At 33.5% G+C, this 27,034-nt stretch overlaps 1 protein-coding gene across 6 annotated transcripts in view; it reads left to right on the forward strand.

Annotated features, from left to right (window-relative positions):
• The window catches only part of dia (diaphanous related formin 1), a 34,078-nt gene that overhangs the window by 2,339 nt on the left and 4,705 nt on the right, over positions 1-27,034 (forward strand). Inside the window, exons 1-26 of one of the 6 annotated variants that reach the window (XM_085204787.1) lie at positions 8,802-8,952; positions 13,775-13,948; positions 14,493-14,594; positions 14,993-15,189; positions 15,315-15,332; positions 16,032-16,197; positions 16,427-16,567; positions 16,907-17,015; positions 17,243-17,354; positions 17,691-17,819; positions 18,170-18,300; positions 18,686-18,867; positions 19,376-19,430; positions 20,247-20,285; positions 20,804-20,958; positions 21,354-21,482; positions 21,792-21,895; positions 22,257-22,434; positions 22,892-23,068; positions 23,525-23,677; positions 23,936-24,054; positions 24,201-24,336; positions 24,586-24,750; positions 25,195-25,352; positions 25,716-25,795; positions 26,735-26,788. In XM_085204787.1, coding sequence (XP_085060913.1) covers positions 8,926-8,952; positions 13,775-13,948; positions 14,493-14,594; positions 14,993-15,189; positions 15,315-15,332; positions 16,032-16,197; positions 16,427-16,567; positions 16,907-17,015; positions 17,243-17,354; positions 17,691-17,819; positions 18,170-18,300; positions 18,686-18,867; positions 19,376-19,430; positions 20,247-20,285; positions 20,804-20,958; positions 21,354-21,482; positions 21,792-21,895; positions 22,257-22,434; positions 22,892-23,068; positions 23,525-23,677; positions 23,936-24,054; positions 24,201-24,336; positions 24,586-24,750; positions 25,195-25,352; positions 25,716-25,795; positions 26,735-26,788 — 3,190 coding nt within the window. In that variant the 5' untranslated portion in view covers positions 8,802-8,925. Of the gene's footprint in view, positions 1-8,801; positions 8,953-13,774; positions 13,949-14,492; positions 14,595-14,992; positions 15,190-15,314; positions 15,333-16,031; positions 16,198-16,426; positions 16,568-16,906; positions 17,016-17,242; positions 17,355-17,690; positions 17,820-18,169; positions 18,301-18,685; positions 18,868-19,375; positions 19,431-20,246; positions 20,286-20,803; positions 20,959-21,353; positions 21,483-21,791; positions 21,896-22,256; positions 22,435-22,891; positions 23,069-23,524; positions 23,678-23,935; positions 24,055-24,200; positions 24,337-24,585; positions 24,751-25,194; positions 25,353-25,715; positions 25,796-26,734; positions 26,789-27,034 lie in introns of those variants that run through there. The other 5 variants (XM_085204785.1, XM_085204789.1, XM_085204788.1 and 2 more) reach the window with 5 other exon arrangements.

Consider the following 27,034-nt stretch of genomic DNA (forward strand, 5'->3'; position numbering starts at 1 on the left):
CGCGGTACTTGTGGATTCGATTCCCAATCTTGATATTGAAATATTTTCATTTCCCCGCCCCGATAAGACGAAGAGCGGGGTTAAATTCCGCCACTCATACAACGTCTCGAATTATGGCGCAAAATAGTGTCCTAATATTAATTTCCCTCTGTTTACCGTGCTGTACGCGGGATACAGCGTGAAAAATAAACAATTTTGAATGCCACTCAACAATCATTGTCTAATCTGTCAACATTGCGATACGTTATCGTTGCTGGTTCAGTTTTCAGGTGACTTTCGATACGCGAACACGTAAGATTTGAATTTATGTTAGGAAAAAAGGTATTTTTAATAAAAAAAAATAGAAGGAAAGTGTTACCAGTGACTCAGTGGTTGTGATAAGTGTTAGAATTAGTTAAGTTTTAAATCATTTAGTGTATTTTAGTGTAGTTCAATGTGAAATTCTTGTATTATCAGCAAAGTGAATAATGTTTATTGAATACTTACATATCTACATATACACATATTTACTTGTAGCCCAATAATTAGTATGTACGTAGCTCAAAGCGATGGTTGTGGATTCAAATCTCTTTAGTTTTTGTACGACAAAGTTCGGCGTTAAACTTCGCCACCTGGCACGTGAAATGTTTTAAAAATTGGAGAAAAATAGTAGCAAAGTAGAAGTAGGTTTTCTTTATATTGCTATATATATTTATAGATAGGTACTAAACCATATAAACGAATGTTCTAGTAACTAGTTCCATGCTGCTGCATAGATAGACGTTAATATGCTATTAAGTGTCGATTATAAAATTGGATCACTAATATTTACCAGTTTTAGTGTTTTTTAAATCGTAAACTCATACAAATGTTGTTTCTTGTTGTGACTATAAAGCTACGTCAGATAAAGACAATTTTTCTTGTATAGCAGTTCCATTTTTTTCATCCATCCATCCATCAGCCTTTCAAAGTCCACTACTGGACATAGGCCTCCCCTAATGCTCGCCACGCGGGAACTATTCGCGGGCGGGTCGATAGTAGAAATATAAAATCTTAGGTATGCCGAGACTAGCGTTTGGCGCTCTGACCACCCATCTATGGCTAAAGCGTGAAGCTAAAAACGCAGTATATAAAAATTTGTAGTGGCATTTGAAGCCGCACCTCTTCGGAAAACAGGTACCTACAAGTGTCCCAGCTTGACATTTTTACTTTTACTTTCGTTCACATCCTGCAACAATGAAATTTCTAAAAGGCAAGTGATGTTAGTAAACCATTTTATAAGGCTTTCTGTTCACGTATCACCCGCATATGGCTATGGAGACTAGTGTTGTGATACTCCGTTCTCCACTTTTTATTCGGTTTACAGACATTGAATGTTAGGTTGCGGATCTTAACATCGCGCATTCAGAATGAGATGAATGAGAATACTGAATGGAAACTGAAGTAAGATTTAGAAAAAAAATTAGATAAAAATTAACTGCGCCATATTGACCTTTTTTTAGGTATAGGAATAATTAATTCAAGTGGAAATCGAACCCACGACACAACAACCGTCGTGTTAGTCAGACATTTTGCCACTGCGACACAATAGTCCCTAATATATTAATTTATTATGTCTACGTGATATGAATCTGTCAATCTCTATGTGTAAGCGATGTTAGATACATTTCAATTATATTACGAAAATATACATACAATTATTAATAGGGTACAACTAAAGCTACTTAAAATTGATAAAGCAAATATTAAATATGTATACAGGTTGCTTAGTCACGAAACGATGATATGAAATATAAATATCGTGTCATTACGACGAATATATGCTTTTTTATTTTACGCATTTGTCGGAAGAGGCAGAGAGAGAAAGAGAGAGAGAGAGGATTGAAGGTCCTCTGGTCACCAAATACTAAGGTTCTCTGTGGCTCCTTCTCAGCAAAAGTGCCTTCCAAATTGATGTTAGCTTGTTGTTGGGCTGACATTGCTGACATTTTTCTATATTATTGCGATTCGAAATTGCTTATATTGACTAAGTTTAATATAAAAATAGCTTCACGCTGATGATGTGTCCCGCACGCAATACCTCGTGAAAATGGTAGGAAATGGGAAACGGAGTGTCTTAACACTAGGTTAGTAATATGAAACATGGTGTTGGTGCTGCCATACCTGCTAATTGCAAAATACATTGCAAAGTTAAGGCCTGAAAAACATAGCTAATAAATATTTAAAAATGAAAGCTTCGGATACTCTCCATCTTTCCTGGTTCCGGGTCCTGGTCTTGGCGTGATATAATATAGCCTATAACACTTCATGGGCTATCCAAAACAAAAATAAATTTTAAATTAATAAGAAATGAGAAATAAAACTTGGGAAACGCCAAGTACAGATATTAGTTATCTCTTATCATCATAACCTACATTCAGAGTAAAAAGGTACTGTTTATTTTATATCCGATAGATTATCATATTATCATAAAGAAAAATAGAACTCAAGTATTTGTTTATAATTTAAAAATAAATATGCGACAGACGCTGAGAATCTGTGGGAGATAGATAACTATCTGTTGTCTGTAAGAGCACTAGTGATAAGGTTTTCACGCTGTATCCCGCACGCACCACGGTAGGCAGAGGGGACCTAGTATTAAGACGCTCCGTTCCCCACTTTACGCCGTATTCTGGAGACATTGTGTGTTGAGTGGCGGAACTCAACGCTGTGTTGCCTCGAGACCAGAGTAAAGAAATGTGTTTAAATAAAGATTTCATTTTCTCAAGTGGGAATCAAACCCACAAACAGTTAGTCGCGTTTACAGTCACACTTTATGTCGCTGCGCCACTGCCCAGGCCGGCCTCAAACTGTACTGGTCATTGATTATTTGACTCTTTTGGCCGATTATACTAGAGTCTAGACTAATACGAGGTTGTGGGTTCTTGTCATTATAATTTATTAAAGAAATGAAGCCATTGTGATGCAGCGTGACAGCGTCTGTACGTAAACACGGCAAAGTGCGTTGCGCTGAGTTCCACTAGTAAAGTGGGGAACTGAGTGTCTATCCCTGCTTACCTTACCATATGCATTTTAAACGTAAAACTAAAAAATGCATTTCGCATATTTGATAAGGCAAAAGGCAAAAGGTGCTAATTTCCGTCATTCAAGTCGCAAAATTTTGGAACTCGAGTTGGGTAACGAAATATCTCAATAACAGGAAGTCTCTTCCTACTCTCAATGCTCATGGATAGAGCATGAAGTTGAAAAAAAATTAGTTTGAACCTACTACCATCATTGGTCAATCATTCTAAGTCACAATGGAGCTAGATATCCAAATTGTAGGTAAAATTCGAAACCACAGTGTAATGAGATTAGTATATTTAATTAAATGTATATATGGATGTCGCGTGTTATTGAACCACTTAGTGTAAATTAAATTCATTACGTTTATTGGTATAGTTTTGTTTACACTTCAATTATATTGTTGTTTGTATTTTATAAGAGGTCGTCGTGGCGAGCGTGGTTCTGTAAACGTGACGTTTGTAGGTTCGATGCCCATGAAAGTTAAAAATGGGCAACGACGTGTCTTAAGTAACGAAGTGTCATAATGCTAGGTTCCCTCTGTCTATCCTGATATGTGTGGGTTACAGCGTGTAGCTTAAAAAAAAGAAATAAATGGTTTACAAGTAAATCGTATATTTTTCATGACTTTTTCGTTTCCTATTAAGACGCATTGAATACATAAAATGAAAATATTAAATATTTCATACCTTCCACTGGGAAGCGAACTCTCAACCTGTCGCTTTTACAGTCACCCCCTTTGCGCCCTCGCGCCACGACTGGCCTCAAAAAGCTAGAAATACTCATATATATTATCCCCAAATAACAGCATTTTTTTCTTCAAAGGCATTAATATTTTTAGCGTCAAAATGACTTGATTATACAACTATACAACACAATGCTACATACATTCATCTAAGCAAGAGTTTACATAACAAAAGGTATCAAGATTCGTCTCCGACTTACGCAATAGTGACAGACGGACGTACACTGTTTAGTAAATAATTAACTATTAGCTAGTGTTATATGTATAGATGTTAACGTGAAAGACAGGCGTGAAATTGTGGTTGAAATTGATTTGTATTAGTTTTTTTGCATTTAAATTTGAAAATGGAGTGTCTTAACATTAGGTTCCCTGTGTTCCTTGTGTCTGAAAAACGTGAAGCTAAATAGCAAAGTCCGAATTAGATAAATTGTGAGTTGAATTGCGTAACTGAACGCCGCGTTTTGATTTCCAGAGCAGCAGAGATATTACAATATAATTCATTGCTAGTTGTGTAGAGGGAATCCAACCCATAACCACGTTTACAGTCAGACACTGTTCCACTGCGACAAGACAGTCTCTTAGGACTAATTATTAAAATTCATTTTGGATAATTTTGATTATTTTAGTCATACATAAATATTATTTATTGGATTAATATTAAAGTAGACTGACCAATCAATAGTGTGGTATTAAAATCGTGATTCATTTGTAAAATCAAATTTTCTATGTTAATTTCTCTAAAATCCCCTAGTAACCAAGTAAAATCTTACAAATGTTTTAACAAAACTTTACATTGTATCACGCCTACAGCAGTAGAGCAGGCAAAGGGAACCAGGGAACCTAATGTTAAATTTTGACAAAATGTTTGCATACGTTAACTTTACGGGGGAAGAGAATCAGCCACTGTATTTCATTATTTTATTCATAAAATTCCTCTACTCCAGTTATTTTTAGTTCATACAAAAAGAATTCTTGTTTTTTTTTATCAGTATCATTTTTATCTTAAACGATAAGTAATTTTATTATATACTGCCTTGAGTGGACAGTTTTGCTTTGTTTGAGGTAAATGGTGGTCAAAGTTTCCCAGTTTTTTTTTAAAAAAAAGTGACTAAATATAACTATATAAGGATTAATTAGGTATTTAGTAGTTATTTGGTGTTCTCTAATTGTGTATTCTACGGCTTCGCATTACATATGAATCATCAGTTAATTTAGTGACAAGTTACTTCATTCTTTCATTTACGTTAATAGTTGGACACTACTAGTTGGAACCTAACGCCGCAAACTTTCCAATAGAATAGAGAAACGCTACGAATATTAATGTAAATAAGATTTGATGCAATATGTTCATATGATCTGCCATATTTTACTCACTTATATATCCAGTAGCTTTTATAACATGGTTTTTTTATAGAAATAATTTTTAAAAATGACTTAACTTTATAAAGTAGTAAAGATAAAAGCGTAAAGTGTTAATAATGAAAGTGAAGTTCTTATTCATAAGTGTAAGTGCTTAAGTGAAGTGACAAAATGTATAACAGTATGCCAAGGTTAAAGAGACGGGAGACGTGGAAGAGAAGGAGTGGTGTAAGTATTAATAGTATAATATTGATACCATCCTCTTGTTATAATTCTTAATATTCTTTACCGGTTTCATTTCTTCGCTCTGACTCCAAGGCAAAAAGTGGGAAACGGAGAACACTATGTTCCCTCTGTCTACCCTGGTGAGTGTCCCACACCCTGATGTATGTCGCTGTATCCCACAGCGAGAAGTTGATAAAAAAATGTTATATATTCATACATTAAGCGGTTTTTTCCCGAGTAAATTCTGATACAGCGGGAGTTCCAGGATAAAAAAACCGGATAAGCGGGAGTCGGGCTCGCCCGCTGAGGGTTCCGTACAAAAACTGGAGGTCTTGAGCTTTTTCTGAAATTCAGGTTTAGCTTAGCCAGAGCACTTTCATCTGATATCTCACTTGAATTAGAGACTAACAATTTTTGCCCCCCTTTAATTAAGGCTATTATTTTTTAGAATTTAACTTAATTTTTTCTAAACTATCTGTAAATACCGGAAGTACCCAATTAATTTTGATTCCATATTTTTTAAAGTAAATGTAGAATTACGTTTTTTTGTCAGGAAATTGTGGGGTTAGACCTTTTATAACATAACGAAAGTCTGGCTCTCCTAATATATTTACAAACAGCGAATAGTTACATTTTTATTATATACAAACCCACACACTAATATACTCATCGTATTTATTTGCATATGATATCATAATGACATCATAAAGATGCCTCGATAGGAGCATTTTTATAAATATTCATAGATATGATGGATTATATTAGTTGTTTATATAAAAATTTATTTTAAGGCATTTTAGTAGATCGCAATGTAAAATTTGATGTAGAGACATTCTGAGGCATCTTGACTTTAAGCTCTACATTAGACTTGGCTATTTTTTACCACTACTTGGCTATTTTGTACCATTGACTTTGAAAAGAGCACCTGCTGAGTTTCTTGCCGGCTCTTCTCAGTAGAACTGCCTTCCGAACCGGTGGTAGCTTTTTGTTCATATGTTCATTCGACGATTCAAAAGTGCTTATAATAATTGCCTATTTGAATAAAGAATATTTTGAATTTGAATTTGAATTTACCGCCCAAAATTGGCTAAAAAATTGAATTTTATTCCAGTGAATACAGAACTTGGCACCTATTGATCTATCCATTTTTTATCGGTAAGGATGACGCATTACTTGACAAATTAACTTTGGTCTCATTTCACATTTATGTTTTTGATGGGGGATGGGATATATAATACGTATTATTTCAAATGCTTATTAGTATTAATTATTACCTTTCCTATTATATATATTATTTTCCTGTAATATTGAAGGTTACTGGTTATAGGTCTATAGAACAGTTTATAGGACAAACGACATTCCTCCTAGTGATCTAAGGTCAATATGTCGATTGTCGACACTGATTCATTGAATTTTTATTAGGTATTAGTTATTTCTGTATCTTCTTACTTTTTTGTTTTTAATTTCACGCTGTTGAGAAAACTTTATCTTCAGACGTTCCCTGATTTTTGACCAATTTTCGTGACATTGCGTGTAGAGAGGAGCCACTGAAATCAAAAATCGCTTGTGGCTTTCGATTCCTACTCGGGAAAAATAATTATTTTTGATTTTCTTGTTAATTCCTCGTTGCCAAGATGTTGAGAAATTCTAGTAAAAAAAATGCATAGAGGTGTGACCGCGTGATGCAAACGTTTAGTCATCTGTCACATGGTCAATGGGAAGGTCGCGTTTATACGCGTATTGTAGGACGTGGTAACCCTGAATTAATCTTCTAGATTTATTTAATACTTTGCTTACGTATAATATAGGTTTATTTTATATTTTGCGTTTTTTTTCGTATGCTCTAGCTAGAGCAAGGGTTCTTAATTGTTTTTTGATTAAGGACCTCTTTTATAGAATTCTTGTTGTCATGGAACACTTTGTTGGTATATTAAAAAAAAACAAAGCGGGAGTTAGTCCTGCTGCTTTCCAGATGGCTCTCCAGATTCACCGCTATTCGCCATTTGTGCTATTAGAGCGGGGATATAAAAATGCTTCACTCCCCCCGAATGAGAATCGAACATACAACTGTTGCTCTATGTACGCACTATGTAGCAATGGTGTTGACTTTAATACTATATATTAAGTAACTTATCTCATCTAGATAAAAATTAGAGCTTAAATTCTCACGCTTTCATTTTCTATTATTTTTATATCATTGTTGAGTTTTGAACTCCATTTATTAATTAAAAAAAAATATAGGTACATTTTATCGGCTTTTTTTATTTTATATATTTCCCGGATGTACATAGTTGGGAAAGAAATAACTTAGTCCGATCTCCACTTCCCTCTAATTTCTTTACGTTACAAGTAGATGGCGAAACTAAACACTGCGATTTATATTACGTGTTTTGTAGCTTCACGCTGGAACCCGCACAAAACAGGGTAGATAGAGGGTATCTGGGAACCTAGTGTTAAGATATTTCGCTCCCATTAAGAAGAAGACGCTTCCTCCAAATTTTCCTTTTCGCTGTTTCGAAATTATAAGTCTATAATTAGAATTTGTATAAAATTGTATAATTTAATTATTGCTTATTACTAAAATAATAATAAAAAGTTATATTTAGAAATTACTATTGTAAAGTAACTATAACGTAATATGAAACAGATGAGAACGCGGGAGGTTATGTCATTAACGTCATGATCAATTGAATGTGTGTTGAGGCGCCAGTGCGCTATTCATAGCTAATGATGCAAGTTTATAATATTATTTATTTATTTTTTTTTAAATTAATTTTAAACGCGATGGGTTCGATTCCCGCTCGGGAGAATGGTTATATTTAAATTATTTTCATTTTCCCGCTATGGCCCCGACAGATACGGAATTTAACGCCGCGCTAGGTCTTGCCGCAGCAGGGAAATAAACAATTATTCGTTCTCCCGGGCTTAGTGTTAGAATTTAGTTTATTCGTCCGTGGGAATCAAATCCACGACCTTTGGGCTTACAGCCAGACATTATTATGGTCATATTTGATTGATGTATCATATAAATTTATTTATAAAGGATTATTCCATAAATTTTATATATAATGCTTTAAAATATATAAAATTAGAAACTTTTTCGTTCGAGCTCTAAGAAAAAGTGACTAAATTAAACACTAATTGCAAATGAAGGGAAATTCGTTTTAAATAAATAGTTATAAAGCAATTTGTCCTTTACTGGAAGGAGGAAGTTAATAAAATTAAATTTCCCAATACTTAATTTTTTTAGCTTGGCATTGTATCCCGCACAACGTGTTTTTAGCACTTGGTTCCTTTTGCCTACCCTGCTGTGCGGGAAAAAGCGTGAAACAATATGACATCATATTAATTCCAGTCTCATACTATAAACTATACAAGGTTTAATCGACGCAAGCGCATAATAATTTAACATTGTGTGTGACTAAAGTACAGTAGTTGGTTTATATTCGTTATAAGTTGTTGTGTTTTTTGTTGCCAGTACTTTTATTTTTAATGGTGTTTTTTTTTATTTTATTATTATTTTTTTAATTTTGAAAGTTATGATGATGTTATAAATGGATGCCATGTGGGATATGTTTACTGTAAGTAGATAATGTTTTTTTTTGCATTTTATACTATAGGTCAGGAAAGCAATTGATTGATTCAGTTTTTTGATTTTTTTAGAAACATTTAGACCATTTTTAACTGGTTCAAAGAAAATCTTACACTGCTAAGCAGCAGAATAGAGAAATATATGAAAAATGTATATTTATTATAATAATTAATTAATATTATAGAAGTTTAGAGCATGAGCTGGTGGTGGAAAAAGCAGTACTGCCTGATACAAGTGTCGCAGATCTACTTAGTTTTTTGTAGCTTCATGCTTTATCCCGCATTTAGTCAGGTAGAACCTTGTGTTATGGTGTTGAGTAGATTTCGATCTACTCGCCCACAACCGTCTCGTTTACACTGACTGCTTTGCCAATGTGCTACACTAATTTCCTTCGAAATACATATTTATATTTTTAAATTATTTATGTAATTAAAGTACACTTTAAAATTAATAATATGTATCACAAATGAGTGAAAATATGTTAAATAATAGCTTAGTAAAAAATATCGGGACGATGATGTCATGTATTAAGTAAAACGCACCCGCTAAGTTAAATGATGAACACATGTTCATAGTTTATAATTATTATAAAAGACTACTGACGCCATCATAACGCAGCAGTTGGGTAAAGAGTGTATGAATGGAATGGATCTAGATTCCAATTCACGCACCGGGAGATTGTTTTATTAAATTAAATTTTCTTATTTTAAACACGCTATGGAGCCTCACGAGCTGATTATCCTCAAATGTTTCCATCAAGATAGGTACCTTCAGCCTTCCTTGCTACTTGGGAAACGTAGTTCTAGTAATTCCTTTAAATTTAAAATTTCTTCCATTTCTTAGTATTACTTTCTGTCTGACCTACGAGAGATATCAAAAAACTCATAATTTAGATAATTATAATGTCAGACTGCATACTTTAACTGTGAACATATGTCTATATTTTATAATTATTGTAAAGCAATGAGTCACTAAGTATTGTATATGAGGATATAGCCTTGTATTTGAAAGACTGAGTAAATAGTCTGTGGTTTATTCAAATATTGGGACAAATGGATTTGAACTCGTGGCCTTCATAGTAAAATATATTTACTATATTTTAATTTTCATTGCCATCCTTTTTTTTGTTTACTATATGTGGTAAGACAAAGCGCGGCGTTCAGTTTCGTTAATCGAAAGTTCTCAATAGTGGCTTAAACTATAAAAATTAGATATTTTTCAAGAGAGTAGTTTTGCTTTTAACAAAGATAATATTTAGTTATTTACTATATAGGCCGTTCTGGTCCAGTGGTAGAGAAGTGTAAAGACGGTTGTGGGATCAAATCTCATTCGGTGGAATTAATTTCCTTGCTCTGTATCGAGGCAAAGTGTGGCGTTAAGTTCCACCACTCAACACGCAATGCGTCAAGAATTCGGCGGAAAGTGGAGAACGGAAATCTTGGCTTGGTACATATATGCAATACACCAAGCCAGGTAAAGCCGCATATAAAGCTTGTTTCATATACTTAACAATGTTTCCGTGAGTATATAATAAATCTTAAATAGACAAAGCACGCGGAACAGTCACTGTTAGATCATCACGCGGTGTTTTATGCATTTATTGAGTATTGGCTGTTGGAATGTATCCAGCCACGTGTTTGTATTGACGTATTCTGTGTTCAATATTGTTGTTTTTACTTTTGATGTTTATAGTTTTTATCTTTTTAATAAAACAGATAAGAAAGAATATTTTTTTTGTTGGCGACTGTAAAAGCGACGCTTATGTGGTCGATTCCCACTCAAAATGGGGAAGGAAGTGTCTTAACACTGGGATAACGCGTGAAGCTAAAGAAAATAAGGGATGTAGTACGGAGTATAGGCATTTAATGACATGGCATTCCGTTATCCACTTTGTCCTCGAATAGTAGACATTTCAAGTTTAGTGGCTAAACTCAACGCCACAGGCTATGTACTATCGAAGTTTAAATTTTACATTTTCGTTTATTTATATCTATCTATACTAATATAATAAAGCGGAAGAGTTTGTTTGTTTGTTTGTTTGTTTGAACGCTAAGATCTCTGGATCTACTGGTCCGATTTACTTTGTTTTTGTTTTGTATGAAAACTGCATTCTTCAGAAGTGCTATAGGCTATATAATATTACATTACATATATATACTAATATATTTTAAAGTACATTCTAATTTGACATGCAATTTATTCTGCCATGTTAATAACAACTGTCGTTGCTACGCGACCGCTACCGCGACGTTTTGATATTCATCCTTATGAAAATAAATATAATAGTCACTTTTAGCATTTTATCTAGATTGAAATTATAGTTTACTGTATAACATACTAATAAATAATTAAGGAGATGTCACTGATTCCAAATGACCTAGCCACCTAGCGGGCGGCACAGTATGAGTATGACCGACGCGAACGGGCAGATGACGTTGACGGTTTTATAAATTTTCATACATTTTCGAACTTTATTTGTTGTTTATAATTAATTTAAAATACACTTTGATTCTCTTCTTATTTTATTTGATATTGCCCGCTAAAATTATCCTACTTAATAGAGAGAAATGTTTAGTTATTTCGTAGAGTCGATATCTATGTACGCACGTACGGAAAACTTTAGGTACTTTTTCTAATATTAAGAATACCTATCCTTTAGTTACTTTTAATCCTTTTGTTAGTTCATTTCAATAACTCAGATATTTTTTTCTATTAATGTGTATCTACTTATTATTCTTTTTGATTATTTGAGCTTATATTTTCTTACTAATTCTATTGAGAATTGAAAATAATTTGATGAATATATTTAATAAATATTCTTATAGTTGAAGCAGGCGTAGCCGCGTCCGGGTCCACTAGTACACAATAAATTGATAAGTTATACTTCGTGCCCCATATTTCGTTATTTTAATTTATTTTTGTGGCGCGACTAGATCTAGACGTGCTCTATCTTTATACAATTAAACTTCTTTAGCTATGAATAATGATTATAAAAACACCTGTCAATTCGATATAAAGTAGAAATATAAAAAAACAAAAACTAGATGTCTTGAAATTCTATGTGCAGAATACAGCGTAAAACTGTTATAAAATCAAAGACATCATAAAAATATTTAAAACAAATGTGATAGCCCTACTAAGTTGTTTTCCGTGACTTGAAGAGGTTCCGTGTCTAGTAGCCTAGAAATGGAATGTATAACGTCGTTATCGTTCGTATCGTTATCCTAGGCGAGGGATATATTAAATTAATTTAAAACAAGGCGCGGCGTTGAGTTCCGCCAAACGATACGTAGTGTCTTGAATTTGCGCAGAAAGCGAAGAGCAGAATGTTTTCAACTAGGTTTCCTCTACCTCCAACTGAGGTGTTGAATGTTACAAAAAAAATGCTAATTCAAATCTTTTTATATCTACTAAACATACAGTAGCTATTTAAAAATAAATAAACATAGGCCTGCATAACGCTAAAGTATATATTAAATAAATATATAATAAATCATTTAAGTTATTTTTTTATTACGGCGTTAAGTTCCGCCGTTCAACATGCAATGCCTCCAGAATTCGGCGGAAAGTGGGGAAAGGAGGGTCATAAATAATTTTTCACCTGTATCGTTAATGATTTACTAAACTGATTCATATAGCACAACGGGAGGGAGCTCCCGTGCGACCCTGCCAAAGAAAATTTAATAATATTTAAAAATAATACTTGTATACTTAAAATAATAGTGATGTTATGATCTAATTTAGACGTCCTTAGGAGCAGAATACGTTTAGAAGTTGGCCCGAAATCGCGTGTCGTTTGTTTGTTTAGAAAAAAAATGTAATTTAAATAATTTTACCGAAAAATATTGTAGTTCATCGATAATTTTGTATGAATAATGGATACAATAAAACTTGTTGGTGATTTCGTGAGAGAAAGGTCGCCGTTTTCCGTAAGTTATGCGCTTCTAAAATCTAAAATATTAAAGTTATTGAAATCTGTTTAATTGTTTGTGGTGATTGTCAGTTCAAATCCACATTGAGATATAATAATAATAGTAATATGCGTTTTCTCACCATAAAAAAAATCTCTAGAAATATAAATTATCTAAATTAAGAAGTAATGAAGAATTGTGATTATATTTTTTTTTATCATTTTACTTCCTGTTTTAGCAGGGTAGGGAGAGGTACCTAGTTAAGGCGTTTTATTTACCAGTTTCTGCCCATTTTTTGGTCATTTCTTACTGGCTCGGGGGACTGCACCGAGTGAGATCGAATCTGCAACTATCGTGCGTAGAGCCAGACTCACATCAACAGCGTCATATTGACGTCTGTTTATATTCTACCAAAATAATTTTCTTTTTATATTCTAAAGTTGGCAATACAAAATAAATAAACATAAGTTGATTGTTTGTGAAACAATAACACTTACGTCATGGTACCAACCTACATATGACGTTTTATCTTGGTTTGGACTTTATTTCTATCGGGCTCATGTGATGGTTGCGGGTTCTTTTCCCAATCGGCAGAATGGGTTGTTTTCATTGCTGTGCTCTGATAGATGAAGCGCGGTGAATTTCTAATTTGAAAGAAAAGTGGAGACCGGAGTGTCTTGACACTAGGTTTTCCTTGCGTAACTCAACATCGCGCTTTGTCTTTAAACCAGGGCGAGGTAAAGAAAACATTCATTCAAGATGAAACCCAAACTAGAACCCGCTCCATCAAAAACTAAGATTAATATATGATACTTTTAATACTTTTTTGCAAAACATAGAAAAATACTTTACTGTAAAACTTTGAAGATATTATAAATATTATGTGTTTTGTCTCCACAGCTGGACACATGGTTCGGCCGGCCAAAGAAGGCGGGCCCGGGCATCGAGCGTGGCTACGACACGGTGCCCAGGACGGAGCTCCGTACAGAAGACGACGAGCCGGCGGCGGAGTACACGAATAAGATAGATGCGCTAGATGATGACCAGCTGGAGAGACGGTTTGAGGAGATGCTGGTGAGTGGGTGGAATACTAATAAAATGTAGTTTTTTTTTAACTTTGTTTATTTTTTATATCTTCAAGGATAGAAAGGTCCATAAGTCGTGGCTCATGGCTGTCCTGAAGTTTTTGATATTTTGCACTCGGACATTTGGGAAGAAAATAATCAATAGTAAGCAAAAATTCTTTAGGCCAGCCGTGGCGCAGAGGCACAAGCGTGCGACTGTAAACGCAACAGGCTGTGGGTTCGATTCCCATTCGAGAAAATAAAATATTTAATATTTTCACTTCCTCGCTCTGGTAACGAGGCGCAGCGTTAAGTTGAGCCACTCAACACGCAATGCCCTTAGAATTCAGCGGAAAGTGGGGACATTAGGCTCCCTCTGCCTACCCTGCTACATGCGGGATACAGCGTGAAGCAATATGAAAAAAAATAATTTAGGTATATTAACCGAGTCCGAATCCTGTAATATTAACCGAGTAACTTACTAATACATAGATAGCGCATTTTTAGCTATTTCTTCATATTGATTTAAACATTTTGACTTCTGTAATTTTCAGACTGATATGAACATAGGAGAGAAGAAGAAAGAGCCACTTAGAAAATATTCTCGGGACCAAAAGAAGAAGATGTTAGTTGCCTATAAATTTGTAAATGCTCAGGTAAGAATATTTAAAAAAGGAACTAATCAATCATCGTTTCTATAGCTTATGTCTTTGACCATTTCTCCATATTCTTAAGAAAATCTATCTTTTTAATGTTTTCTTTATCATCCCCCGCAAAATCATGTAATTTAAGTAATATAATATATGAAAAGTAATTTATTATACTTAAACTTAACATTTCCTTATACTTAACAGTAACGTAATATGTCATTTATATTATTTATTTTTAAATACTGGTATGATTTTATATATCTACTATAATGTATTTATTATTTAATCAACATAAAATATGTTATATAAATAATTGAATGGAATTCAATATGTTACCTAAGAGTTACACAGGTTCAATTCTCACTCAAAAGAACTACAAATTGACTTCTTTCCTTTATTTTCAGGAAGGTCGCTCAAAATTCGAAAAACCATCCGACTATGTATCATATTTAAACCAACCGGAACTTTCCGTTGGTAAACTTCACGGCTGTTTAGAGAATTTACGTATAGCGTTGACGAATAACCCGTTGTCCTGGATAGAAGAGTTCGGGGCGAAGGGGATAGAGAGTTTGCTCACTACGCTCAATGTGTGTTATACTAAGTGAGTGTTGGTGTTTATATTATATTTTTGGTATCAAATTTTCATATAAAATAAAAGTACCTACGTTGTAATTATAATTTTTACAAATAGCATTTTGATTTTTTTTATTTTACATGCTATAACAGTGGCAGTGGATTTTATCGGTAAGATATAAAATGTATAAATGTAATTGAAAATTATTATGAAACATTCATAGCGAATGTTAGCAGTACTGCGATATCAAATAATACAGCGGAAAATAGTTACCGCTAGACTTTTTTACTATTTTATTTTCACGACTCTTTGTAATACTTTTATTATATTATAGATATTATCCTGATTTATCTTGAAACTCTTAGTGAGAAGGGTTTCAATGTATTTCTTCATAGGACGCCGTTGTTACGACACAATTGCAATATCATACTGTTGACGCGATGCTTATGGATTCCATTCCTATTCGGGGGAATGAATTATTTTAATTTTTCCCTTCTGGTAAATCAAACTGGTGTTAAGTTCTGTTAACACGCAATGTTTTAAATATTGGGTGCGTGGGGAACTGAATATCTTAAGTCTTAATACTAGGTTCCCTCTGCCTACCCTACTATACGCGGTATATAATGTGAAACTAAAAATCTTATTGTTTTTATAAAAAAAACAGCTTTCCGCTGTATTGCCCACACAGTAGGGTAGGCAGGGGGGAATCTAGTGTTATGACACTCCGTTCTCCACTTTCGAAATCTGGAAGCATTGCGTATTAAGTGGCTAAACTTAACGCCGCGCTTTGCCTCGACACCAGAGCGAAGAAATGGAAATATAAAAATTTTATTGTTTTTAATAATTCTTCATGTTACTCCTTTTTCCAGTGATTCTCGCTACGATCGTGTTCAATATGAATGTATAAGATGTCTCTCAGCCATATTAAATAATACAGTGGGAATTCGAGCAGTTTTCGAATGTAGGGAAGCTTTGCCCGTTTTGGCGAGGAGTTTGGACGCTAGGAAACCTCATTGTGCTTTAGAAGCTGCTAAAGTAAGAAAATCTATTTATACTAATATTAAAAAGCATTACGCAAGTTTAGTATTAATTGGAGTAAATAAAACCTAGTTTTGATTTTTCTTAGAGTAAATTAATAAATGTTGAAATTATTTAAAGAAAGTGTAAAGAAACAACTTTACTGCCAACAAAATCAGAAAATATTTCAGGAAATAATAATGAAAATTAAACAAAATTGATATTAATATTTTTTTTCTTATTACAGGTGTTAGCAGCAATATGTCTCATACCCAACGGTCACGAGAAGGTTCTAGAGGCTATTACTATGGCCGGGGAATCGAACCGGAAACCGCGGTTGTTACCCATCATAGAAGGTTTAGTGGCTAAAGCGCCGGAAAGCTTAAAGGTATTTTTATGTTAACCTAGTCTTAAGATACTTTTTTAAATTTATTATTTATTTAACTGAGAATCCCCCAAAAAGATGGAAACGGAAGTATATAAATGGGATCAAAGTGCGGAATACAGCGTGAAGTTAAAAAATATATTTATTAATACTTAAAACTATCAATAAAAAATATAACAATCAATAAAAAAAATGACATGAAACGTTTTACAATTTTGGCGTAAAGCCGGTCTTGTCAACACAGCTATATACTGCATATAGCTGGGTAAGTAGAGGGAACGTCGTCGACGTCCTCATTATTTAAATTGATATTATTATAATATTTCAATTATTTCTTTTCAGAATGGCTGCATGCAACTTATGAACGCAATAATAACGGAACCTGAAGAATTAGAATTTAGAATGCATTTGAGAAGTGAATTCATGAGAACTGGACTATATGATTTAATAGGTATGTTTATTTATTATTCTTAATGTTTTTATTTTGTTGAAGCCGTCCTGGCAAAGGGGCAGCCTCTGAAGGAATTACTATATGTAGGCAAAATGCAGCTGCCTGCCTGCAAATAAGTTCTCAACGCTGCTATATGCAATATGTAACAGAACGGAACGGAATGTCCTAACACTAGATTCTCTCTGCCTACAACGCAAAATTTACCTATTTTTATTACGTTTTTCCAGATGAACTACGCGCAGGCGCAGAGGAAGGCGGTAGGTTGATACAAATGAATGTGTTCGACACACACGCTGCGGCCGATCAAGAGGAGTTTTTGGCTAAATTTGATGATGTCAGGTGGGTTTTTGTGTGTTTTCTGTGTGTAGGAAAATTAAATTTCATGTTTATAAAAATAATAGTTGATTAAAATAGAAAAAAGAGGATCAAGAGTGTGAATGTAAACGAAATGGATGTGAGTTCGATTCCCACTCGGAGAGTGATTACATTAAATTATTTCTGTTTCCCCCGCTCGTGTAGACAAGCGCGGCGTCGAGTTCCGCCACTCAACACGCAATGTTTTGAAGATTTGTTTCGCCTCCCTCAGTTTACCCTGCTATAGGATAGAGTGAAACTCCTCAGTGGTTTTTTAATTATATCTATATAACCTTAAAATATATTTTATTATTATTTCAGAGTGGATTTCCACGACGTGAACGAGTGTTTTGAATTAGTGAAGAATTTAGTGGTTGAAACACCCGCAGAGCCATATTTACTGTCAATATTACAACATTTGTTGTTTATACGGGATGATGAATTAATAAGGTAACTTTTTATTCTCAGAAAGTGTTTTTTTAATTTTTTTATAGTTAATAATTGTCATTTTAGTTGTATGTTGTATAAACAGTGATTAAAAAAATATCATATTTTGCTTGGTCTGGTTAGACAAGTTACAGCATTGGTTTGCGCCGTTTAATATGCAACGGTTTAATATTAAACGACGCTGGCGGTAGGCCTTCTACTTTGAAAAATTAAGAATATAAACGAGAATATTAAAAAGATTTATAAGAATATAAACAAACAAAATACTAAACACACAGGCCATATCTAAACTGTAAGTGTAATAACATACCATTATTTTTATTATTTCACTAAATATATGTTTTTTCTTTCAGACCGGCATACTACAAATTAATAGAGGAATGTATAACGCAAATAGTTTTACACAAAAATGGCTACGATCCCGACTTCAGGCTCACTCAACGCTTCAACATTGATGTCCAACCGTTGATTGATGGATTGATCGGTTAGTTGTATTATGTATTTGTTTGAAATAGTCAGATTAATTGATTTACCTTTAGGGAATCTGGTAAAATTTTATAATAAAATGTAGAAATCGGTACCGTAGCCTAATATATATATATAATATTTATAATTCTATTTAATTTCCATTTGTATATTTTTGTAACAAGACAATAGTGGTCGTAGTAGTCGTGGCGCAGTGGCGCAAGCGTGTGACTGTAAATCCTACGGTTGTAGTTTGATTCCTATTCGGAGAACTGACTTATTTAGTTTTCTTTTTCTTCGCTCTGGCAACAATCCGAAGCGCGGTGTTGATTTCTGACTAGATTTTTCCTGCCTATCCAACTTTATGCGGGATTCTTCATTCCCTTTTCATTCTCTATCCGTAGAAAAATCCCGTGCCGAAGAAGAACGTAAAGTGGAAGAATTAAAAACTAAATTAGAAGCGGCCATCGCTGCGAGACAAGAGGCAGAGGCTCGAGCGGCGCATTTGGAGGATAGGTTAAAACAGACGAGCACACCGACTGGGCCCGGTGGTGTGACGCAGGGGAATATTGCTGCTATTGCTAAGGTAAGAGAGAGAGAGAGGAGTGTAGAGTATTGTGTGCCGGATCTTAATGCCGCACTTTATATTAACAAAATGGAGAGAAAGATATTGCGCATTGAGGAGCGGTACTCAACCCCACTTTAGGTATTTGTAAGTCGCTGTCAACTCTGAGATCAATCTTGAGATGCCGTTTTCATTCATAAATTATAATTTATCTATGAATAAAAACGGCATCTCAAGATCGATCCTCAGAGTTTAAAACGATTTATATGTATAGGCTTAAGTCTTATCACAGTAGGAAAATGAAAATAAGGTAGAGGGAGAGAAGGACAGTTAATATGTATGTAGCGGATCGGCCGCAAAAAAGGCTGCACTTTCTTTGCTACTAGAACGCGAAATTGTAAATATTAAATAGTTCACTGCTCCCGGTGATAATCGAATCCGCAACCACCGTGTTAATGGTCAGATGGAGTCACATTTAGTCACGATATTCACATGAATATTATAGTAATGATTATTTGTTATTTTTCAGGTGATCGGCAGTCCCGGTGGTCCACCCCCACCGCCCCCTCCACCGATGCCTGGAGGTAAGATATATACTTATATAACCTTTAATGTTATATTTCAAATTTATAAAGATAAAACGCGGCGTTAAGTTGCGTTTCGCAACTAAACATGCAATGTCATGAGCTAGAATTGAATCCGCTACCATCAAATTCAGTCAAATATTTTTAACATTTTAAATGTGTTATTCCACATTTAGGAAAGAAAACACTTTTTAAGGGAACATAAAATTTTTAACGTAGCGGAATTTAAACCCTCGCCTCTTGGAAGCCATCTAAGCGCTCTGACCACTAAGTAATACGTAATTAACATAACTTGTTGAACGTGTGGCTTAGTGGTCCAAACGCTTACACGGCTTCCTTGAGGCGCAAGTTCTTATCCCGCTACATGTTTTTTTTTATACATTTCCTAAAAAAAGAATTTTACAATCAATTAGTGATTATAATTTTGTTTAACCGAAATTTTAATAGAGAAGTGGTTCTGGAGTAGTATTTAAATATTAATATTATATTATTAAAATATAAATGCATGCATGACTGAACAATATTGATATTAATATTAATAATAAATTGCACCTTACTTTATTATAAAATATATTTACATGTTTGTGTTATATGTTAAATTATAAAAATGGAATAAAATATAAGAGGAATGTGGGGTACGTTGTCATATTTACATATAAAAAATATTAGAAAGATAATTTTATGTTGCAAAAAATGGCTCTTTTTAATATTTATAAGTATAATATATATTATCATTTATATATAAATATATAGTAAATAACTTATATTTAACAAATATGCATGCCTTAATGTTGGTATCTTGGTTTATATTTATAGGAGGTCCACCGCCACCGCCACCGCCTCCTATGCCTTCAGGTAATACTAATATTAAGCAACGATAACACGAGTATTTATATTATTATAATTAACTATTAATAATATTTTGTCAGTCATAGTTAAGTGTAAATTATACATAATATTTGTGAACACTATATTCCCACTAAACTAACTAACTATAAAATCTAAGGATTTATTAAATGTGTCTAAGGTATTAAAAAAAGTATGAAAAAAAGTTTTATCGATAAGGTTAATAAGAATAAAGGTGGCCGTCATGTTGCTGTGGTGTAACGTAAACAAATGTACAGCTATTAGTAAGAATCTCAATTTGCTTACAAGACCGTATAACGTCATATCATGGAGGCTGCGCTGTTTCTCTTATTTAATAATACCGATTAAAATTTTCAAAATTCAAGGCAAATATGGAATTTTAAAGTTGATTTTGTTATTTTCTTATGAACTATGAACTTTCATTTTTTATTATTACTTAGGCTATTTCAATTGTACACATTATAAATTTTTCTTCCATATTTCTAATTATAATGTATTTTTTCCAGGTGGCGGTCCCCCACCGCCCCCACCTCCACCGTTCCCGGGCGCGGGTCCTCCCCCTCCACCCTTACCTGGTATGGGAGGAGCTCCTCCACCTCCCCCCATGATGGGCATGGGGCCGCGGCCCCCACCACCACCTGGATTCATTGCGCCTAGAATGGTAAGTGGTTTTTTAATCGATTTGTGTAAGAAAAGGAGGTTTTCAATTCAACTGTATTTTTTTTGTCTACTTACTCTTGACCTGGTCAATAGTGTTTTTTTGCGATGTATTTGATTTATTATACTAATAATATATTATAGGTATCAACGGATGTGGGTTCAAATTTCACTAGGAAGAATATTTATGCGTTTTTATACATTTTTGTGGTTGATTGTCCACTCGGACAATATTTTCATTTTCTCTCTCCGGTGACCAGGAAATGCGCGGTACACAATGCCTCAATAATTCGACGGAAATTGAGAAACGGAAGTATTTTAATGTGAATCGGAATGTCTTACGCAGCCTAGTGTGGTTGCGTGTATAAAATTGAATACATCTTTTTTTTGTATTTTCAGCCTCAACCAGACATCTTACCTCATGGTTTGAAACCTAAAAAGAAATGGGAAGTCGAAGGTCCGTTGAAAAGGGCTAATTGGAAAACTATTATACCTCAGAAAATGTCAGAAAAAGCATTTTGGGTTAAGGTGATATATATTATGTTTATAGTATTTTATGTCTACAATAATTTATACTTCTTGACTATTATTATAAAGCTGAAGAGATTGTTTGGTTGAACGCACTAATCTTAGTAACTACTGACTCGATTTGAAATATCCTTTTTTGTTGAATAGTCCATTTATCGGGGAAGGCTATTATAGGCTATCTTCATATTAGTCCATTCTTTGTAACTATAAGTATACCTGTGTCATTTTACTACAAGGGCGAAGCCGCAAGTTAAAGCTAGTGTTGTTATATAATAATTATGTAAGAGTTTTAATTATGTTTTCTTTTAGGTACAAGAAGATAAATTAGCCTCGCCCGATATTCTTACGGGCTTAGCACAAAAATTTTCAAGTAAGAAGCCAGTTGCTAAGAAAAATGAAGATACTCTTGATAAGTGAGTTTTATTTTGTATGTTATATCTCGTGAGATAAAGTCAGTTTTATAGTAAAATTTAAAATAAATTATTTGAAGTATTAAAATAAAAGAGCATAATTCCCCGCCTAGGAAAATTAGTCAAAAAAGAAACTGTGATTGTGTTACCTGCTGATGTCTGTGCAGATTTGATTTTAAGGTTTTTTAACTTATGATTATTTTCCTCTTACCGTACAACACTTTTTAAGAAAACGTCCAATCCATCTCGGACAGTTCCCAAGAAGAGCGGGCTTAAATCCCGCTACGTTCAAATTTTATAGGTTTTCTAAAAAAAGAATCTAAGCATTTTTTAAATTATATTATGTATTTTAATCTTATTTCAGAGTCCACACATTAAAGAAAGTGAAAGATCTCAAAGTATTAGATAGTAAAGCGGCACAAAATCTATCAATCCTCCTAGGAGGGTCACTAAAGCATCTCTCCTACGAACATATAAAGACATGTATATTAAAATGTGATACAACTGTGCTCAGTGGGAATGTATTGGACTTATTGATACAGGTATGTTATGGGTTTGAATCTGAATGGGGGAAATTTATGTATATATTAATTTCCCCTGTATCTTTACTAATATTATAAAACTGAAGGGTTTGTTTGGTTTAACGTGATATATCTTAGGAATTGTTGATTCCAATTGAAAAAATCTTTTTATAGAAAGTCAATCAGTCAGGTTGATCGTGACGATGTGGTCTACTGTAATTATCATATAAGTTTGATATAATATAAAGTTTTACGCTGTATCCCGCACATAGCAGGAACCCAGTGTCAAGACATTACCATTCCTCACTTTCCGCCGAATTCTCGAGGCATTGTGTGTTGAGTGGCAGAACTCAACGCCGCGCTTTTCCCCTTAACCAGAACAAGGAAATGAAAATATTAAATATTTCATATCCCCGAATCCACAACAGTCGCGTTTGCAGTGACAAAATTATAAGTAAACATTTTTCTTTCTTTCCAGTATCTACCTCCAGCGGATCAATTAAAGAAATTATCCGAATTAAAATGTAAAAGTGAAGATTTGACCGAAGCTGAACAGTTTGCGGCGACCGTGGCGGATATAAAGCGTTTAACGCCGCGGCTAAGAAGTTTGGCGTTTAGAGAGCATTATAGGGAAATACTATCGGAGTTGAAACCTGTAAGTATTATATGAACCCTGTAACGTAATATACCCAGTAAATTTGATTTTATGGCAAAGCAAATTAGAAACTAAACGAATTTGACGAGAATTTTAATAAAAAAATATGTACCGCTCATATTTTTTTATTAAAAAAATATATTAAAATATTATAAACGGTAGAAAATTGATGTTTTTTTTTATCTAAGCTAATATAATAAAAAATGATTATTTACTCAAAGATTTTATTAATAAGATTTTTTAATTACATTAAATATTTTATGAACTAAAGTCGCTATGGCATAATGGTATATTTACCGTATATCGTGTTTCCAGTTGTATATCTCTTAATGTACACACAATGGTTGTGGTTTCGATCCTATTATTTATTATTTACAACCAAATTACTCGCATAAATATGTAAAATAATACATTTATTTTATTTGATATTATTTAATATTAAGTTCTTTGCCTTAGGATATAGTATCAGGAACAGCAGCATGTGAAGAAGTCAAATCTAGTGGAAAATTCGCGAAAATTCTAGAACTTTTATTATTATTAGGAAATTATATGAACACTGGTTCTAATAATGCCGGCGCGTATGGTTTTGAGATTAGTTTTCTTACTAAGGTATGTATTCTTTTAATTTTTTATTTTGGGAATTTGAACTCATACTCACATAAAATATTTAGTATCACAACACTATCTACTTTATATATATCTTTAGTAATACACAGTTATTTTTAATATTCATTCTAAATAAGGGCAATGACTGTTAATTTTGTTCATGCCAAATATTTAAAACTTTTAAAAGAAACAATTACGATTGTAAATTTATATTTTTTAAGTAATTATTATTTATTAATTAATTCTATTTTTAATTTCCAGTTAACAGCCACGAAAGATCTGGAAAACAAACAAACATTGCTACATTATTTGGTAGATACAATAGAAGGTAAATTCCCCGATGTACTAAACTTTGCTGAAGAAATGCCACATATTGACAGGTAATGTTTATATTACTAGCGAATCAAAAGCGGCTTCACCTGCTTAAACTTATTGTTATACTAGCGGCCCCGTTTGTTTTATATTATAAATTTATCTTTATATATACCACACGTATACAAACATATTAAAATCTTTCATTTTACAGGGCAGCTAGAGTATCAATGGAAAATTTACAAAAGTCCTTGAAAAAAATGGAGAACGACATCAGAGCTTTGGAAACCGATTTAAATAATTCAAGAGTTCAACAGAATCCTGATGATTTGTTTAACGAAAATATGAGTGTATCCTTTTTTTGAAAAAGAAATAAAATATGAGTCAATCGTGGCGACCCGCAGCGAGAAGCGTGCGACCCTCATTGCGACGGTTGAGGGTTCGATTTCCATTCGATGGAATGAAATACTTAATATTTTTATTTCCTCGCTCTTGTACAGAGACAAAGTGCGGCGTTAAGTTCCACCACTCAACGAAATTAAATAAAAATCCGAATGATATATAAATAGAATTAATTTCCGTAACTAAATAAAAATCAGTCATTCGCAAAAGAAGCGAGAGAGCAATGCGATCTACTTCACTCAATGTTCCGTAAAATGGAGGCTCTTTACGGTGAACTGGCGGAATATTATGTTTTCGATCCACATAAATACACTTTGGAGGAATTCTTCTCGGATATAAAGACTTTTAAGGATTCATTTGCGGTAAGTTTTTTGTGCTTTTTTTACCGTACTTTCTTTTTTATCGTGTTTGTAAAAATGTAGAGGGAAAAAGCGATTTGACAGCATGTTATAGCCTGTTGAAATATGTGATTATTGTTGAAATAATAATATAATCAATCAATTCTTATGCTTAATTAACGCGACAACACACAATGCCTTACGCAAAGAATTAGGCGAAAAGTAGGGAGCGGAAGTGGCTTAATAGGAACGGAGTGTCTTAAATATCTAAAATATATATAAATAATTTAGATAATTTTTTCACTGTTTCCTTTAATTGTGACACTATTTTATTTCCTATTTCATAAATTCAGTGTTATATGAATTAATTGTTTTTTTTAAACAATTTTAACCAGAGCCGTGTAACAGAACGAAGTTGCGGGCATCAACTAGTTATAAAGAACAATTAATTTGTATCATATCTCACAGACCGCCCACCAAGAGAACGTAGTGGCACGAGAGACTGAAGAGAGAGCGCGGAGAGCAAGAGAGGCGCGAGCGCAGGCGGAGAGAGAGAGGAGAGACCGGCAACACCGATACAAACAGTTCGTCGATATGGAACAAGCGCAAGACGGTGTTATGGACAGGTGAAATATATATTTATTGTTATATAATATTTTCACTTATTATGTTTTCATTTGTAATGTTTCATCTAAATCAGTTTACTAGTTTTTGTGTGAAAGGAAACAAACATCTATCCTTGCAAAGTTTCACATTTATAGTACTAAGTAGGAATTTGAAAGTGTTATTACACACTTAGAAATATTTTTTTACACATTCAAATTTGAGTGGGATTTGAACTCTCTACAAGAGCCGTTGCGTTCCGTCACTCATAACGCAATGCCTTCAGAATTTGGAAAATGGGAAGCGGAGTGTCTTAACACTATGCTCCATCTGTCTACCCTGCTTTGTGTCAATAAAATTACAACGTTTATATATTTTTTGCACAGTTTAATGGAGGCGCTACAAAGTGGTTCTGCCTTCAGTAGAGAACGGCCCAGAAAGAAAGCTAATCCCCGAGTTGCTGGCGGTAAGAATTATTAAGTTTTATTTTAGATATAACTAAAATGACTTTATTTTTAGGTAATTTACCCACATTGGTTAAATTAAGATTGTTTCTAAAATAAAAAAAATACACATACCGACAATACTGTTTTGGATTCGTTCGACCCCCTTAAAGTTGGCTGTAGATGGCTCGATGGATGGATTTGATTCTGGGATTTTAGTTACTTTTATTCATTTCCTTCCTGAGTGAACAATGCCAATGAAATTTCAGAAAGCCTAACTTCAAGGCGGCCCGTCGACTGTACTGTAAACAAATGTTACTAATTTCATCTGATAATTTCATGAAAAAAAAACACTTATTGTTCTCTGTGTGTAAATAATTATTTATTTGAATATATTGTTCCTTATTTAAAGATACACTATTTTATTTTAAATATTATTGATTTTTACATTATATGTCTGTTACTACATCACTAGGAATCGAACTCCACACTATCATATAGTAAGCACTAACTCATAATTTATATAAACTTCTCAACTCAACTCAATAGTAATAATTATTAGAAATAACGAAAATTCCATATAAAAAATATACCATTATCTTAATAGAGAGGACTATAATAAAAGTATAGACTGTATAGTAATTTCGAAATAATGATAATAACGTAAAACTCAGTAGTGTAAAGCACGGATGTGCATACGAGGATGTGGGTTCAAATATCGATAATTTTATTTTAAATAAACCGTAAACCTTGCGGGGTTAAGTTCCGTTATTCACCACACAATGTTTCGAATTTGGGTGGATGTGGCTATCTTATGTGTAAAAAAACTCGAAGCTGAAAAATAATATTTCTAGAAAGAAACTTGTTAACAAAAGACCACGATTCTAATCCGGCTACATACAACATCTTATATGGAATTTTAGTATTGTCATAAGATTCATTTTCGCACGCACACTTAATAGAAGATAGTGAAGACGAACAAACATTGGTGCAAGCGATTTTACAACGTATTGCAGGTAAAACATTGTGTTAGGCACTGTTTTAAAAAAAAATATGCACCTTTTCATATTTTTAGTATTTTTACTTTTTTTATGCATTAAGTTATGGCTTTTGTTGGAATACACTTTTAAATTAAAGCTATATGATTATAATAGACGAAAGAAAAATAAGGATACATTAAATGCGTCGATTATCCTAAGTAATTGCTTGTGCGAGAAATCGATTTTTTTATATAAACGAACAGTATCTTTATGCTGAGGTGA

The sequence above is a fragment of the Heliconius melpomene genome, chromosome 20 (assembly GCF_056956725.1).
Source record: "Heliconius melpomene rosina isolate 202511_hmr_F chromosome 20, ASM5695672v1, whole genome shotgun sequence".
Taxonomy (NCBI): domain Eukaryota; kingdom Metazoa; phylum Arthropoda; class Insecta; order Lepidoptera; family Nymphalidae; genus Heliconius; species Heliconius melpomene.